The following is a 16,282-nucleotide window of genomic DNA, read 5'->3' on the forward strand; positions in this document are numbered from 1 at the left end:
ATTGTTAGCCCTGTTTTTACCTTTAGACTTTTTATCCTGTGGTAAAAAAGTTCCTTTCCCACCAGTAACAGTTGAAATAATAGAATCCAACTGAGAACCAAATAATTTGTTTCCCTGGAAAGAAATGGAAAGTAGAGTTGATTTAGAAGCCATATCAGCATTCCAAGTCTTAAGCCATAAAGCTCTTCTGGCTAAGATAGCCAGAGACATAAATCTAACATCAACTCTAATAATATCAAAAATGGCATCACAGATGAAATTATTAGCATGCTGGAGAAGAATAATAATATCATGAGAATCACGATTTGTTACTTGTTGCGCTAGAGTTTCCAACCAAAAAGTTGAAGCTGCAGCAACATCAGCCAATGATATAGCAGGTCTAAGAAGATTACCTGAACATAGATAAGCTTTTCTTAGAAAAGATTCAATTTTTCTATCTAAAGGATCCTTAAACGAGGTACCATCTGATGTAGGAATGGTAGTACGTTTAGCAAGGGTAGAAATAGCCCCATCAACTTTAGGGATTTTGTCCCAAAATTCTAACCTGTCAGGCGGAACAGGATATAATTGCTTAAAACGTTTAGAAGGAGTAAATGAATTACCCAATCTATCCCATTCCTTAGCAATTACTGCAGAAATAGCATTAGGAACAGGAAAGACTTCTGGAATAACCGCAGGAGCTTTAAAAACCTTATCTAAACGTATAGAATTAGTATCAAGAGGACTAGAATCCTCTATTTCTAAAGCAATTAGTACTTCTTTAAGTAAAGAGCGAATAAATTCCATCTTAAATAAATATGAAGATTTATCAGCATCAATCTCTGAGACAGAATCCTCTGAACCAGAAGAGTCCAAAGAATCAGAATGATGGTGTTCATTTAAAAATTCATCTGTAGAAAGAGAAGATTTAAAAGACTTTTTACGTTTACTAGAAGGAGAAATAACAGACAAAGCCTTCTTTATGGATTCAGAAACAAAATCTCTTATGTTATCAGGAACATTCTGCACCTTAGATGTTGAGGGAACTGCAACAGGCAATGGTACATCACTAAAGGAAATATTATCTGCATTAACAAGTTTGTCATGACATTTAATACAAACAACAGCTGGAGGAATAGCTACCAAAAGTTTACAGCAGATACACTTAGCTTTGGTAGATCCAGCAGGCAGAGGTTTTCCTGTAGTATCTTCTGGCTCAGATGCAACGTGAGACATCTTGCAATATGTAAGAGAAAAAACAACATATAAAGCAAAATAGATCAAATTCCTTATAAGACAGTTTCAGGAATGGGAAAAAAATGCCAAACATCAAGCTTCTAGCAACCAGAAGCAAATGAAAAATGAGACTGAAATAATGTGGAGACAAAAGCGACGCCCATATTTTTTGGCGCCAAATAAGACGCCCACATTATTTGGCGCCTAAATGCTTTTGGCGCCAAAAATGACGCCACATCCGGAACGCCGACATTTTTGGCGCAAAATAACGTCAAAAATGACGCAACTTCCGGCGACACGTATGACGCCGGAAACGGAAATGAATTTTTGCGCCAAAAAAGTCCGCGCCAAGAATGACGCAATAAAATGAAGCATTTTCAGCCCCCGCGAGCCTAACAGCCCACAGGGAAAAAAGTCAAATTTTTGAGGTAAGAAAAAATATGATAATTAAAGCATAATCCCAAATATGAAACTGACTGTCTGGAAATAAGGAAAGTTGAACATTCTGAGTCAAGGCAAATAAATGTTTGAATACATATATTTAGAACTTTATAAATAAAGTGCCCAACCATAGCTTAGAGTGTCACAGAAAATAAGACTTACTTACCCCAGGACACTCATCTACATGTTTGTAGAAAGCCAAACCAGTACTGAAACGAGAATCAGTAGAGGAAATGGTAAATATAAGAGTATATCGTCGATCTGAAAAGGGAGGTAAGAGATGAATCTCTACGACCGATAACAGAGAACCTTATGAAATAGACCCCGTAGAAGGAGATCACTGCATTCAATAGGCAATACTCTCCTCACATCCCTCTGACATTCACTGCACGCTGAGAGGAAAACCGGACTCCAACTTGCTGCGGAGCGCATATCAACGTAGAATCTAGCACAAACTTACTTCACCACCTCCCTTGGAGGCAAAGTTTGTAAAACTGATTTGTGGGTGTGGTGAGGGGTGTATTTATAGGCATTTTAAGGTTTGGGAAACTTTGCCCCTCCTGGTAGGAATGTATATCCCATACGTCACTAGCTCATGGACTCTTGTTAATTACATGAAAGAAATAAGTTATTTTCACTTTTGAAAGAAAAAAACTTAAATCAAAAATCAGAAGAATCAAACTGAAACAGCTGCCTGAAGAATTTTTCTACCAAAAACTGCTTCCGAAGAAGCAAATACATCAAAATGGTAGAATTTAGTAAATGTATGCAAAGAGGACCAAGTTGCTGCTTTGCAAATCTGATCAACTGAAGCTTCATTCTTAAAAGCCCACGAAGTGGAGACTGATCTAGTAGAATGAGCTGTAATTCTCTGAGGCGGGGTTTGACCCGACTCCAAATAAGCTTGATGAATCAAAAGTTTCAACCAAGAAGGCAAGGAAATAGCAGAAGCTTTCTGACCTTTCCTAGGACCAGAAAATAAAACATATAAACTGGAAGTCTTCCTGAAATTTTTAGTAGCTTCCACATAATATTTCAAAGCTCTTACCGCATCCAAAGAATGTAAGGATCTCTCCAAAGAATTCTTAGGAATAGGACACAAGGAAGGGACAACAATTTCTCTACTAATGTCGTTAGAATTCACAACCTTAGGTAAAAATTGAAAAGAAGTCCGCAAAACTGCCTTATCCTGATGAAAAATCAGAAAAGGAGACTCACAAGAAAGAGCAGATAGCTCAGAAACTCTTCTAGCAGAAGAAATAGCCAAAAGGAAAAATACTTTCCAGGAAAGTAGTTTAATGTCCAAATAATGCATAGGCTCAAATGGAGGAGCCTGTAAAGCCTTCAGAACCAAATTAAGACTCCAAGGAGGAGAAATTGATTTAATGACAGGCTTAATACGAACTAAAGCCTGTACAAAACAGTGAATATCAGGAAGAATAGCAATCTTTCTGTGAAATAAAACAGAAAGAGCAGAGAATAGTCCTTTCAAGGAACTTGCAGACAAACCCTTATCCAAACCATCCTGAAGAAACTGTAAAATTCTAGGACTTCTAAAAGAATGCCAGGAGAATTTATGAGAACACCATGAAATGCAAGTCTTCCAAACTCTATAATAAATCCTTCTAGAAACAGATTTACAAGCTTGTAACATAGTATTAATCACCGAGTCAGAGAAACCTCTATGACTTAGAATTAAGTGTTCAATTTCCATACCTTCAAATTTAATGATTTGAGATCCTGATGGAAAAACGGACCTTGAGATAGTAGGTCCGGCAGTAACGGAAGTGGCCAAGGCAGGCGACTGGACATCCGAACCAGATCCGCATACCAAAACCTGTGTGGCCATGCTGGAGCCACCAGCAACACAAAAGACTGTTCCATGATGATTTTGGAGATCACTCTTGGAAGGAGAACTAGAGGCGGGAAGATGTAAGCAGGTTGATAATACCAAGGAAGTGTCAGCGCATCCACTGCTTCCGCCAGAACATCCCTGGACCTGGACAGGTATCTGGGAAGTTTCTTGTTTAGATTAAAGGCCATGAGATCTATCTCTGGAAGCCCCCACATCTGAACAATCTGAGAAAACACATCTGGATGGAGAGACCACTCCCCTGGATGTAAAGTCTGGCGGCTGAGATAATCCGCCTCAATTGTCTACGCCTGGGATATGCACCGCAGAGATTAGACAGGAGCTGGATTCCGCCCAGGCAAGTATCCGAGATACTTCTTTCATAGCTTGGGGACTGAGTCCCACCCTGATGATTGACATAAGCCACAGTTGTGATATTGTCTGTCTGAAAACAAATGAACGGTTCTCTCTTTAGTAGAGGCCAAAACTGAAGAGCCCTGAGAATTGCATGGAGTTCTAAAATATTTTTTGGTAATCTCGCCTCTTGAGATTTCAAAACCCCTTGTGTTGTCAGAGATCCCCAAACAGCTCCCCAACCTGAAAGACTCGCATCTGTTGTGATCACAGTCCAGGTTGGGCGAACAAAAGAAGCCCCTTGAACCAAACGATGGTGATCTATCCACCATGTCAGAGAGTGTCGTACATTGGGATTCAAGGATATTAATTGTGATATCTTTGTATAATCCCTGCACCATTGATTCAGCATACAAAGCTGTAGAGGTCTCATGTGAAAACGAGCAAAGGGGATTGCGTCCGATGCTGCAGTCATGAGACCTAAAACTTCCATGCACATAGCCACTGAAAGGAATGACCGACTGAAGGTGCAGGCAGGCTGCAACCAATTTTAAACGTCTCTTGTCTGTTAGAGACAGAGTCATGGACACTGAATCTATCTGGAAGCCTAAAAAGGAGACCCTTGTCTGAGGAATCAAGAAACTTTTTGGTAAATTGATCCTCCAACCATGTTTCCGAAGAAAAAACACTAGTTGATTTGTGTGAGATTCTGCAGTATGTAAAGACTGAGCTAGTACCAAGATATCGTCCAAATAAGGAAACACCGCAATACCCTGTTCTCTGATTACAGATAGTAGGGCACCCAGAACCTTTGAAAAGATTCTTGGAGCTGTTGCTAGGCCAAATGGAAGAGGAACAAATTGGTAGTGCTTGTCTAGAAAAGAGAATCTCAGAAACTGAAAGTGTTCTGGATAAATCGGAATATGAAGGTATGCATCCTACAAGTCTATTGTGGACATATAATGTCCTTGCTGAACAAAAGGCAGAATAGTCCTTATAGTCACCATCTTGAAAGTTGGTACTCTTACATAACGATTCAAAATTTTCAGATCCAGAACTGGTCTGAACAAATTTTCTTTCTTTGGTACAATGAATAGGTTTGAATAAAACCCCAAACCTTGTTCCTGAAGAGGAACTGGCATGATTACCCCTGAAGACTCCAGGTCTGAAACACACTTCAGAAAAGCCTGAGCTTTTACTGGATTTACAGGGATGCGTGAGAGAAAAAAATCTTCTCACAGGAGGTCTTACTTTGAATCCTATTCAATACCCTTGAGAGACAATGCTCTGAATCCAATGATTTTGGACAGATTTTATCCAACAATCCTTGAAAAACCTTAATCTGCCCCCTACCAGCTGAGCTGGAATGAGGGCCGCACCTTCATGCGGACTTAGGGGCAGACTTTGGTTTCCTAAATGGCTTGGATTTATTCCAATTTGAGGAAGGCTTCCAACTGGAAGCAGATTCCTTAGGAGGAGGATTGAGTTTTTGTTCCTTATTCTGACGAAAGGAACGAAAACGGTGAGAAGCCTTAGATTTGCCCTTAGGTTTTTTATCCTGAGGCAAAAAAACTCCTTTTCCTCCAGTGATAGTTGAAATAATAGAATCCAACTGAGAACCAAATAAATTATTACCTTGGAAAGAAAGAGATAGTAATCTAGATTTAGATGTCATATCAGCATTCCAAGATTTAAGCCACAAAGCTCTTCTAGCTAATAGAGCTAAAGACATGGATCTAACATCAATTTTGATAATGTCAAAAATTGCATCACAAATAAAATGATTAGCATGTTGTAGTAAGCGAACAATGCTAGATATGTCAGAATCCAATTCATGTTGCGCTAAATTTTCCAACCAGAAAGTTGATGCAGCCGCAACATCACCCAAGAAATAGCAGGTCTGAGAAGATGACCTGAATATAAATAGGCCTTCCTTAGATAAGATTCAAGTTTCCTATCTAAAGGATCCCTAAAGGAAGTGCTATCTTCCATAGGAATAGTGGTACGTTTAGCAAGAGTAGAAATAGCCCCATCAACTTTGGGGACCTTTTCCCAAAACTCTATAGATTTTGCTGGTAAAGGATACAATCTCTTAAACCTTGAAGAAGGAATAAAGGAAGTACCTGGCTTATTCCATTCCCTAGAAATCATATCAGAAATAGCCTCAGGAATGGGGAAAACACCTGGGGAAACCACAGGAGGTTTAAAAAACAGAATTTATGTTTACCTGATAAATTACTTTCTCCAACGGTGTGTCCGGTCCACGGCGTCATCCTTACTTGTGGGATATTCTCCTCCCCAACAGGAAATGGCAAAGAGCCCAGCAAAGCTGGTCACATGATCCCTCCTAGGCTCCGCCTTCCCCAGTCATTCGACCAACGTAAAGGAGGAATATTTGCATAGGAGAAATCATATGATACCGTGGTGACTGTAGTTAGAGAGAATAAATCATCAGACCTGATTAAAAAAACCAGGGCGGGCCGTGGACCGGACACACCGTTGGAGAAAGTAATTTATCAGGTAAACATAAATTCTGTTTTCTCCAACATAGGTGTGTCCGGTCCACGGCGTCATCCTTACTTGTGGGAACCAATACCAAAGCTTTAGGACACGGATGATGGGAGGGAGCAAATCAGGTCACCTAGATGGAAGGCACCACGGCTTGCAAAACCTTTCTCCCAAAAATAGCCTCAGAAGAAGCAAAAGTATCAAATTTGTAAAATTTGGTAAAAGTGTGCAGTGAAGACCAAGTCGCTGCCTTACATATCTGATCAACAGAAGCCTCGTTCTTGAAGGCCCATGTGGAAGCCACGGCCCTAGTGGAATGAGCTGTGATTCTTTCAGGAGGCTGCCGTCCGGCAGTCTCATAAGCCAATCTGATGATGCTTTTAAGCCAAAAAGAGAGAGAGATAGAAGTTGCTTTTTGACCTCTCCTTTTACCAGAATAAACAACAAACAAGGAAGATGTTTGTCTGAAATCCTTTGTAGCCTCTAAATAGAATTTTAGAGCACGAACTACATCCAAATTGTGCAACAAACGTTCCTTCTTTGAAACTGGAGTCGGACACAAAGAAGGCACGACTATCTCCTGGTTAATATTTTTGTTAGAAACAACTTTCGGAAGAAAACCAGGTTTAGTACGCAAAACCACCTTATCTGCATGGAACACCAGATAAGGAGGAGAACACTGCAGAGCAGATAACTCTGAAACTCTTCTAGCAGAAGAAATTGCAACCAAAAACAAAACTTTCCAAGATAATAACTTAATATCTACGGAATGTAGGGGTTCAAACGGAACCCCCTGAAGAACTGAAAGAACTAAATTGAGACTCCAAGGAGGAGTCAAAGGTTTGTAAACAGGCTTGATTCTAACCAGAGCCTGAACAAAAGCTTGAACATCTGGCACAGCCGCCAGCTTTTTGTGAAGTAAAACAGATAAAGCAGAAATCTGTCCCTTCAAAGAACTTGCAGATAATCCTTTCTCCAAACCTTCTTGAAGAAAGGATAGAATCTTAGGAATTTTTATCTTGTTCCATAGGAATCCTTTAGATTCACACCAACAGATATATTTTTTCCATATTTTATGGTAGATTTTTCTAGTTACAGGCTTTCTGGCCTGAACAAGAGTATCAATGACAGAATCTGAGAACCCTCGCTTTGATAAAATCAAGCGTTCAATCTCCAAGCAGTCAGTTGGAGTGAGGCCAGATTCGGATGTTCGAACGGACCTTGAACAAGAAGGTCCCGTCTCAAAGGTAGCTTCCATGGTGGAGCCGATGACATTCACCAGATCTGCATACCAAGTCCTGCGTGGCCACGCAGGAGCTATCAAGATCACCGATACCCTCTCCTGTTTGATCCTGGCTACCAGCCTGGGAATGAGAGGAAACGGTGGGAACACATAAGCTAGGTTGAAGCTCCAAGGTGCTACTAGTGCATCCACTAGAGTCGCCTTGGGATCCCTGGATCTGGACCCGTAGCAAGGAACCTTGAAGTTCTGACGAGACGCCATCAGATCCATGTCTGGAATGCCCCACAATTGAATTATTTGGGCAAAGATTTCCGGATGGAGTTCCCACTCCCCCGGATGAAATGTCTGACGACTCAGAAAATCCGCTTCCCAATTTTCCACTCCTGTGATGTGGATTGCAGACAAGTGGCAGGAGTGAGTCTCCGCCCATTGAATTATTTTGGTCACTTCTTCCATCGCCAGGGAACTCCTTGTTCCCCCCTGATGGTTGATATACGCAACAGTCGTCATGTTGTCTGATTGAAACCGTATGAATTTGGCCTTTGCTAGCTGAGGCCAAGCCTTGAGAGCATTGAATATCGCTCTCAGTTCCAGAATATTTATCGGGAGAAGAGATTCTTCCCGAGACCAAAGACCCTGAGCTTTCAGGGGTCCCCAGACCGCGCCCCAGCCCACCAGACTGGCGTCGGTCGTGAAAATGACCCACTCTGGTCTGCGGAAGCTCATCCCTTGTGACAGGTTGTCCAGGGTCAGCCACCAACGGAGTGAATCTCTGGTCCTCTGATCTACTTGTATCGTCGGAGACAAGTCTGTATAATCCCCATTCCACTGACTGAGCATGCACAGTTGTAATGGTCTTAGATGAATTCGCGCAAAAGGAACTATGTCCATTGCCGCGACCATCAAACCTATTACTTCCATGCACTGCGCTATGGAAGGAAGAAGAACAGAATGAAGTACTTGACAAGAGCTTAGAAGTTTTGATTTTCTGGCCTCTGTCAGAAAAATCCTCATTTCTAAGGAGTCTATTATTGTTCCCAAGAAGGGAACTCTTGTTGACGGAGATAGAGAACTTTTTTCTACGTTCACTTTCCACCCGTGAGATCTGAGAAAGGCCAGTACAATGTCCGTATGAGCCTTTGCTTGTGGTAGAGACGACGCTTGAATCAGTGATATCTGAAATAATCTCTTTCAAGTCAGGGCCAAACAGCGTTTTCCCCTTGAAAGGTATGTTAAGCAATTTGTTCTTGGAAGACGCATCCGCTGACCAAGACTTTAGCCAAAGCGCTCTGCGCGCCACAATAGCAAACCCTGAATTTTTCGCCGCTAATCTAGCTAATTGCAAAGTGGCGTCTAAAGTAAAAGAGTTAGCCAATTTAAGAGCGTGAACTCTGTCCATAATCTCCTCATAAGAAGAATCTTTATCGAGCGACTTTTCTAGTTCATCGAACCAGAAACACGCTGCTGTAGTGACAGGAACAATGCATGAAATTGGTTGTAGAAGGTAACCTTGCTGAACAAACATCTTTTTAAGCAAACCCTCTAATTTTTTATCCATAGGATCTTTGAAAGCACAACTATCTTCTATAGGGATAGTAGTGCGTTTGTTTAGAGTAGAAACCGCCCCCTCGACCTTGGGGACTGTCTGCCATAAGTCCTTTCTGGGGTCGACCATAGGAAACAATTTCTTAAATATAGGGGGAGGGACAAAAGGTATGCCGGGCCTTTCCCATTCTTTGTTTACAATGTCCGCCACCCGCTTGGGTATAGGAAAAGCTTCGGGGGGCCCCGGGACCTCTAGGAACTTGTCCATCTTACATAATTTCTCTGGAATGACCAAATTGTCACAATCATCCAGGGTAGACAACACCTCCTTAAGCAGAGCGCGGAGATGTTCCAATTTAAATTTGAATGTAATCACATCAGGTTCAGCTTGTTGAGAAATTTTCCCTGAATCTGAAATTTCTCCCTCAGACAAAACCTCCCTGGCCCCCTCAGACTGGTGTAGGGGCATGTCAGAACCATTATCATCAGCGTCCTCATGCTCTTCAGTATTTTCTAAAACAGAGCAGTCACGCTTTCGCTGATAAGTGGGCATTTTGGCTAAAATGTTTTTGATAGAATTATCCATTACAGCCGTTAATTGTTGCATAGTAAGGAGTATTGGCGCACTAGATGTACTAGGGGCCTCCTGTGTGGGCAAGACTGGCGTAGACGAAGGAGGGGATGATGCAGTACCATGCTTACTCCCCTCACTTGGGGAATCATCTTGGGCATCATTTTCTCTAAATTGTTTGTCACATACATCACATCTATTTAAATGAGAAGGAACCTTGGCTTCCTCACATACAGAACATAGTCTATCTGATAGTTCAGACATGTTAAACAGGCATAAACTTGATAACAAAGTACAAAAAACGTTTTAAAATAAAACCGTTACTGTCACTTTAAATTTTAAACTGAACACACTTTATTACTGAATATGTGAAAAAGTATGAAGGAATTGTTCAAAATTCACCAAAATTTCACCACAGTGTCTTAAAGCTTTGAAAGCTTTAACTCTTAAAATAACGGAACCGGAGCCGTTTTTATATTTAACCCCTATACAGTCCCTGGTATCTGCTTTGCTGAGACCCAACCAAGCCCAGAGGGGAATACGATACCAAATGACGCCTTCAGTAAGCTTTTTCTATGTATCTGAGCTCCTCACACATGCATCTGCATGCCTTGCTTCCCAAAAACAACTGCGCATTAGTGGCGCGAAAATGAGGCTCTGCCTATGATTAGAGAAGGCCCCCAGTGAAAAAGGTGTCCAATACAGTGCCTGCCGTTTCTTTAACATAATTCCCAAGAATAAAATAACTCCTCAAAGCTATAAACTATTAAAAATGCTTATAAATCAATCGTTTTAGCCCAAAAAAATGTCTACCAGTCTTTAAAGCCCTTGTGAAGCCCTTTATTCTTATTTAATAAAAATGGCTTACCGGATCCCATAGGGAAAATGACAGCTTCCAGCATTACCAAGTCTTGTTAGAAATGTGTCATACCTCAAGCAGCAAAAGTCTGCTCACTGTTTCCCCCAACTGAAGTTAATTCATCTCAACAGTCCTGTGTGGAAACAGCCATCGATTTTAGTAACGGTTGCTAAAATCATTTTCCTCTTACAAACAGAAATCTTCATCTCTTTTCTGTTTCAGAGTAAATAGTACATACCAGCACTATTTTAAAATAACAAACTCTTGATTGAAGAATAAAAACTACATTTAAACACCAAAAAACTCTAAGCCATCTCCGTGGAGATGTTGCCTGTGCAACGGCAAAGAGAATGACTGGGGAAGGCGGAGCCTAGGAGGGATCATGTGACCAGCTTTGCTGGGCTCTTTGCCATTTCCTGTTGGGGAGGAGAATATCCCACAAGTAAGGATGACGCCGTGGACCGGACACACCTATGTTGGAGAAACAGCATTTAAACGTTTATTTAGACTGAACGTCAATAGGACTGGTTACCTCAATATCCAAAGTAATTAACACTTCTTTTAATAAAGAACGCATATACTCTATTTTAAATAAATAAGTAGATTTGTCAGTGTCAATATCTGAGGAAGGATCTTCTGTTTCAGATAGATCCTCATCAGAAGAGGATGAATTATTATGTTGTTGGTCATTTGAAATTTCATCAGCTAAATGAGAAGTTTTAAAAGACCTTTTACGTTTATTAGAAGGTGGAAATGCAGACAAAGCCTTCATAATAGAATCAGAAACAAAATCTTTAAAATTTACAGGTATATCATGCACATTAGAAGTTAGTGCATATAGCAATAGTTGTACTATTACTGATAGAAACACTATCTGCATGTAAAAGTTTATCATGACAACTATTACAAATGACAATCGGTGGAATAATTTATACAATTTTACAACAAATGCACTTAGCTTTGGTAGAGCCGATGTCACCTCTTGAAAGAAAAGAAAGCAGAAGGCAAACAACAATGGGGTATTGAAATAATGAAGAAAAATTGGCACAAGTATGACGCACAACGTAACGTAAACTTTTTTGGCGCCAAAAATGACCGGAAATGACACACTTGCGTCACTAATGACGCCGCCGTGTGAAAGGTCTCAGCGTCAAGTATTACGCCGGAAATGACGAAGTTGCGTCAAAAACGTATTTTTCCGCGCCAAAAATGACGCAATAAAGTCTAACATTTGACGCAACCGTGGGCCTAATACCCGCAAATGCAAAAAGTAGTCAAATTGAAAAAGACTAAACCCCAGGTAAGAAATAAATTTCCTAAAGTGTTTATATTCCCAAATATGAAACTGACAGTCTGCAGAAGGAAATACATGAACCTGACTCATGGCAAATATAAGTACAATACATATATTTAGAACTTTATATAATTGCATAAAGTGCCAAACCATAGCTGAGAGTGTCTTAAGTAAATGAAAACATACTTACCAAAAGACACCCATCCACATATAGCAGATAGCCAAACCAGTACTAAAACAGTTCTTAGTAGAGGTAATGGTAAATTTGAGAGTATATCGTCTTTCTGAAAAGGGAGGTAGGAGATGAATCTCTACGACCGATAACAGAGAACCCATGAAAAAGACCCCGTTAGAGAAATCATCGTATTCAATAGGTGATACTCCCTTCACGTCCCTCTGACATTCGCTGTACTCAGAGGAATCGGGCTTCAACAATGCTGAGAAGCGCATATCAACATAGAAATCTTAGCACAAACTTACTTCACCACCTCCATAGGAGGCAAAGTTTGTAAAACTGAATTGTGGGTGTGGTGAGGGGTGTATTTATAGGCATTTTGAGGTTTGGGAAACTTTGCCCCTCCTGGTAGGATTGTATATCCCATATGTCACTAGCTCATGGACTCTTGCCAATTACATGAAAGAAATGTATCCTACATGTTATGGACACATAAGGACTTCTCATCTTACAAAAGAAAAGCGGCTATGATGTATGCCACTTTTTTTATTTATTTTTCACTTTTGACTTAAGCATTGAGAATGTTTCTTTGAGCCATCTCAAAGAACAGCAGTTCTATTTGTAGAAGGAGACCCTGACCAAGAGTGAACATGTTAAAACTTTCCACCCAACAGCTTGCATATGTGGAGATTATTATCAAGGATGTAAAACAAATTGCAACCTCTTGAGTGATACTGGATATATTAGTAAATACTATTATATTTCTTCATTGAAAGGAAAGTAACACTATTAAACATTTCTAGTGGAGGTGGTCTTCTACCTGAAATTCTCTTTGAGAGCTCCCTACAGTCCATAGATCCATACATGGCAAGCAGCACAGAAGTGTAACCCTAACTTTATTAATTAGTCAAGTAGATCAGGCTACATATCCCTATTACCACAAGAAATATTTGTGGAGGCATGAGGACAGAGACAAACATGAGAATCTGGAGCAGACCGTTTCAACAGGCAACACCAGAGGAAGCCTGGAACTAACAGACAGGACAAAGTACTAAAGACCAATGACAGTACTAAAATAAATGATGAGCAAGTGAATACACACCTGGCATGTTGTGGCAAGGACACTTGAAATCGCCACACGTGGGAAAGGCTTGGGAGAGTGGGTTAGTGATACGTAAAGAACCTTTGACCGCCATAAGTGGGTATAGAGCTGTGTTACGTATAGGACACTCAAAATCACCATAAGCAGGGGTGGGCAGTGTCACAGAAAGGAGGCTTGAAATCACCATAAGCAGGAGTGGGCAGTGTCACGGAAAGGAGGCTTGAAATCACCATAAGCAGGAGTGGAGAAATATCAACAGGACCCTTGAAACTACTGTGGGTAGGGCAGTATTCACTGGACACTGAAAATCACCATAAGAGGGGGATGTGGTAGATAGGAGGCTTGCAAACACTTTAAGCAGGGATGGTAAACCATTATGGATAGGATCTTTGAAATCACTAAGTGGGGCAGAGGGGTCAGTAAACTGTGGTGAGATCAGAACCCTCTAATAGAAACAAGCCATGCTTGTCCATCTGTAAATAATTCTAGGGCAGAATGGAACACCTGAAGTGGAATGGGAGGGGACATGTTCCACTCATTCTGCCTACCTAAGATTAAGGGTGCTGCTTATACATCCATAATATGGTATTATAGCCTACTTCATATGCAACCATGACAGAATGAAAATAAATGTTACTGACATAGCACAGTATGACCGCACATTCCAAGTTAAGAAATAAACATGTGCTTAAAGATTGTGTAAATGTGCCAACCACAAAAATCGCTTAAGAGGAAGACAGTGCGGGAGTGCTTACTCTTCTTTTTAGACTGCCCTGCAGGAGCGGGAGATGACTGGGCAGGGCTGCCCGGCTTCTCATCTTCCTCTTTCACTTCAGATTTGACTTCTTCCTTTTTCTCTTCCGAATCCACTGGCTCAGGTTTGCAGTCTTCAGGTGCCGGTTCGGATTTAATAACCTGGAAGGCAGAGACCAATTTGTAACGGGTTAATGTGGCAGCAACAATCTTATTTCTACTTAATCTACACCAAGACACAAAAAGAGAAACATGTCTGCACTACAAGATATATAATAGCTGTCTCTAAGGTAGCTCACTGTATAATAGGAATAAATCCAGACAGATATTTCTTGTAACAAAGTTTAACCAAGACGCATACCACACAAATTTAATAGATTAGACTTTCAAATATAAATTGTGTATAGGGGAAGTAATTAAACCAGTCTTATTGGGACTAGTTAAAATAGGTTCAGCCCTGCATGTAAACATGGCAAAGCAAACAAATAGCCTAACAAAAAAATTCAAATTATTAAAATGTTATGCACATACTCTGGGGTGGGTAACCAAATGCTAGATATGTTCATTCCGCAGTTTCGTTTACAGCCGAATGTGGCAGCCTTGGGGCTTTCAGCTCATTTTAGAGCCAACATTCTTGTGAAAGCGCAACATGCTAAATACAGATCTTAGTATGTTGCAGTTTAACAAGAATAATTAAGGATCCAAAAAGAGCTGAAAGCTGCAAGAAGCCGCCTTCATCCACATTCAACGAAACTACCGAGTGCACATATCTACTAAACAGTGTCATCACAGAACATGCACTGTATACAGAACTTGTGCTAATCTCCCAAACAAATCTGATTTGCACAATAACTTGGGCAGCTACGACACAAGTTTGTGTGGTTTGCTGCCCTCAAAAGCAAAAGGAATGAAGGACTTAATATAGTGTCCTAATTTATAGCAAACCATATAGTACCCCGGTGCATTTCATTTGACACATTCTCAGTGCTACTGCTCCTGAGGAATAAGACCATGACAGAGATAATTAACTCATGGAAATTAATAAAGACTAGGACATTCCCCTCAAGCAATGGTAATGTAAACAATTTAGTGTTTGTTCACCATGGGTTGCACAAAATCACATCTTATCACACACTATGGGCTAGATTACGAGTTAAGGGAAAAATTGTGTTTTCGTGAGCGCCACCTTGCACGGAAACTTTGCGCTCACGAGAGCCTGCTTCCATAGGCTCTAATGGGAGCCTTGTTCTGATACCGTCCGAAATGGCACAGAACCTAGTGCAGAGAAGGGGTAAGTCACGCAGCGTTGGGCAGCATATTAAAAATATATATGTATATGAATATATATGTGTGTTTGTATACACAAAATACATATACGGTAACCATATACATATATCTTAACAGTATAAACACAGTCCCCATAGACCACAATGTAAAGGCACTTCTAACCCTTCTAACTGCTTGGTGCAGTTATTTGAAAATATAGATGCAGATTTTTATTTTTTATTAAAAGATATGTACACCGTATTTTGGCAGCAATTGGAAGAGATTTTTTAAATTAACCAGAGGTCTGACCTTTAGTTACATTTTTGGAGCGCAAGCTTGAAGTAGCGTTACCAGCCACTCGTAATGGTTGGTTATTCCACATGCACCCGTAAATGGGCACATTTGACCTTTTACGGGCACACGTTAAATTAGCACTCCACTTGTAATCTAGCCGCATTATTTCTGATGTTTGAGACACGAAAAACATTGCAAATTCTATTCAGGGCAGTTGTAGCCTTAATAATTTGGAGGCTTAACTAGGCTGTTAAAGAACAAGATTTACAATACGTCTACAGAAAGAGGATATAATTCAGGGGTATATTGTCTTGTTGGAGATGCAGGAGTATGGAATTTACATAACTTAACATGACTTTTTTACATTTCTCAGGTAATTGGTATGAATCTGGACGATTTGGAATTTCAATTGATAGCTTGTAAAATAAACAGTTCTTTTTCTACATGAACAGCAATGATGGGAACTTGGCACCAGTCCCATCAGTGGCATGCATAAGCATGCTGCTCGTATCTCTACCTGCCTATAGTTCCAGTGCTTGCCCACTTGTGTAGAAAAGGGTCATGAAGGTGAAAGAGTACCCAGAAACAAGACCTAGCTTTTTGTGTGTGGAATCATTGTTTTACCCATATCCTGTAGAACTTCTCAGTTTGCAACTACACTTACCACGCCATTTCTATCTGACCACACAGTGCCAACGTCCTCAAAGTCGAATTATGGAATGGCTATGGTTAATCACCATCTTCAAGACATAATTTATCCCATCCCAGGCCATATATATCTACAAGAAGTATTGTAGTACTGTTAACCTT

At 40.5% G+C, this 16,282-nt stretch overlaps 1 protein-coding gene across 3 annotated transcripts in view; it reads right to left on the reverse strand.

Moving 5' to 3' along the window:
• EP300 (E1A binding protein p300) overlaps window positions 1-16,282 on the reverse strand; it is a 657,355-nt gene that overhangs the window by 261,028 nt on the left and 380,045 nt on the right. For all 3 annotated transcript variants that reach the window (XM_053721396.1, XM_053721397.1, XM_053721395.1), the window contains exon 17: window positions 13,915-14,074. In XM_053721396.1, coding sequence (XP_053577371.1) covers window positions 13,915-14,074 — 160 coding nt within the window. The remainder of the gene's footprint in view (window positions 1-13,914; window positions 14,075-16,282) is intronic.

The sequence above is a fragment of the Bombina bombina genome, chromosome 7 (genome assembly GCF_027579735.1).
Source record: "Bombina bombina isolate aBomBom1 chromosome 7, aBomBom1.pri, whole genome shotgun sequence".
Lineage (NCBI taxonomy): Eukaryota > Metazoa > Chordata > Amphibia > Anura > Bombinatoridae > Bombina > Bombina bombina.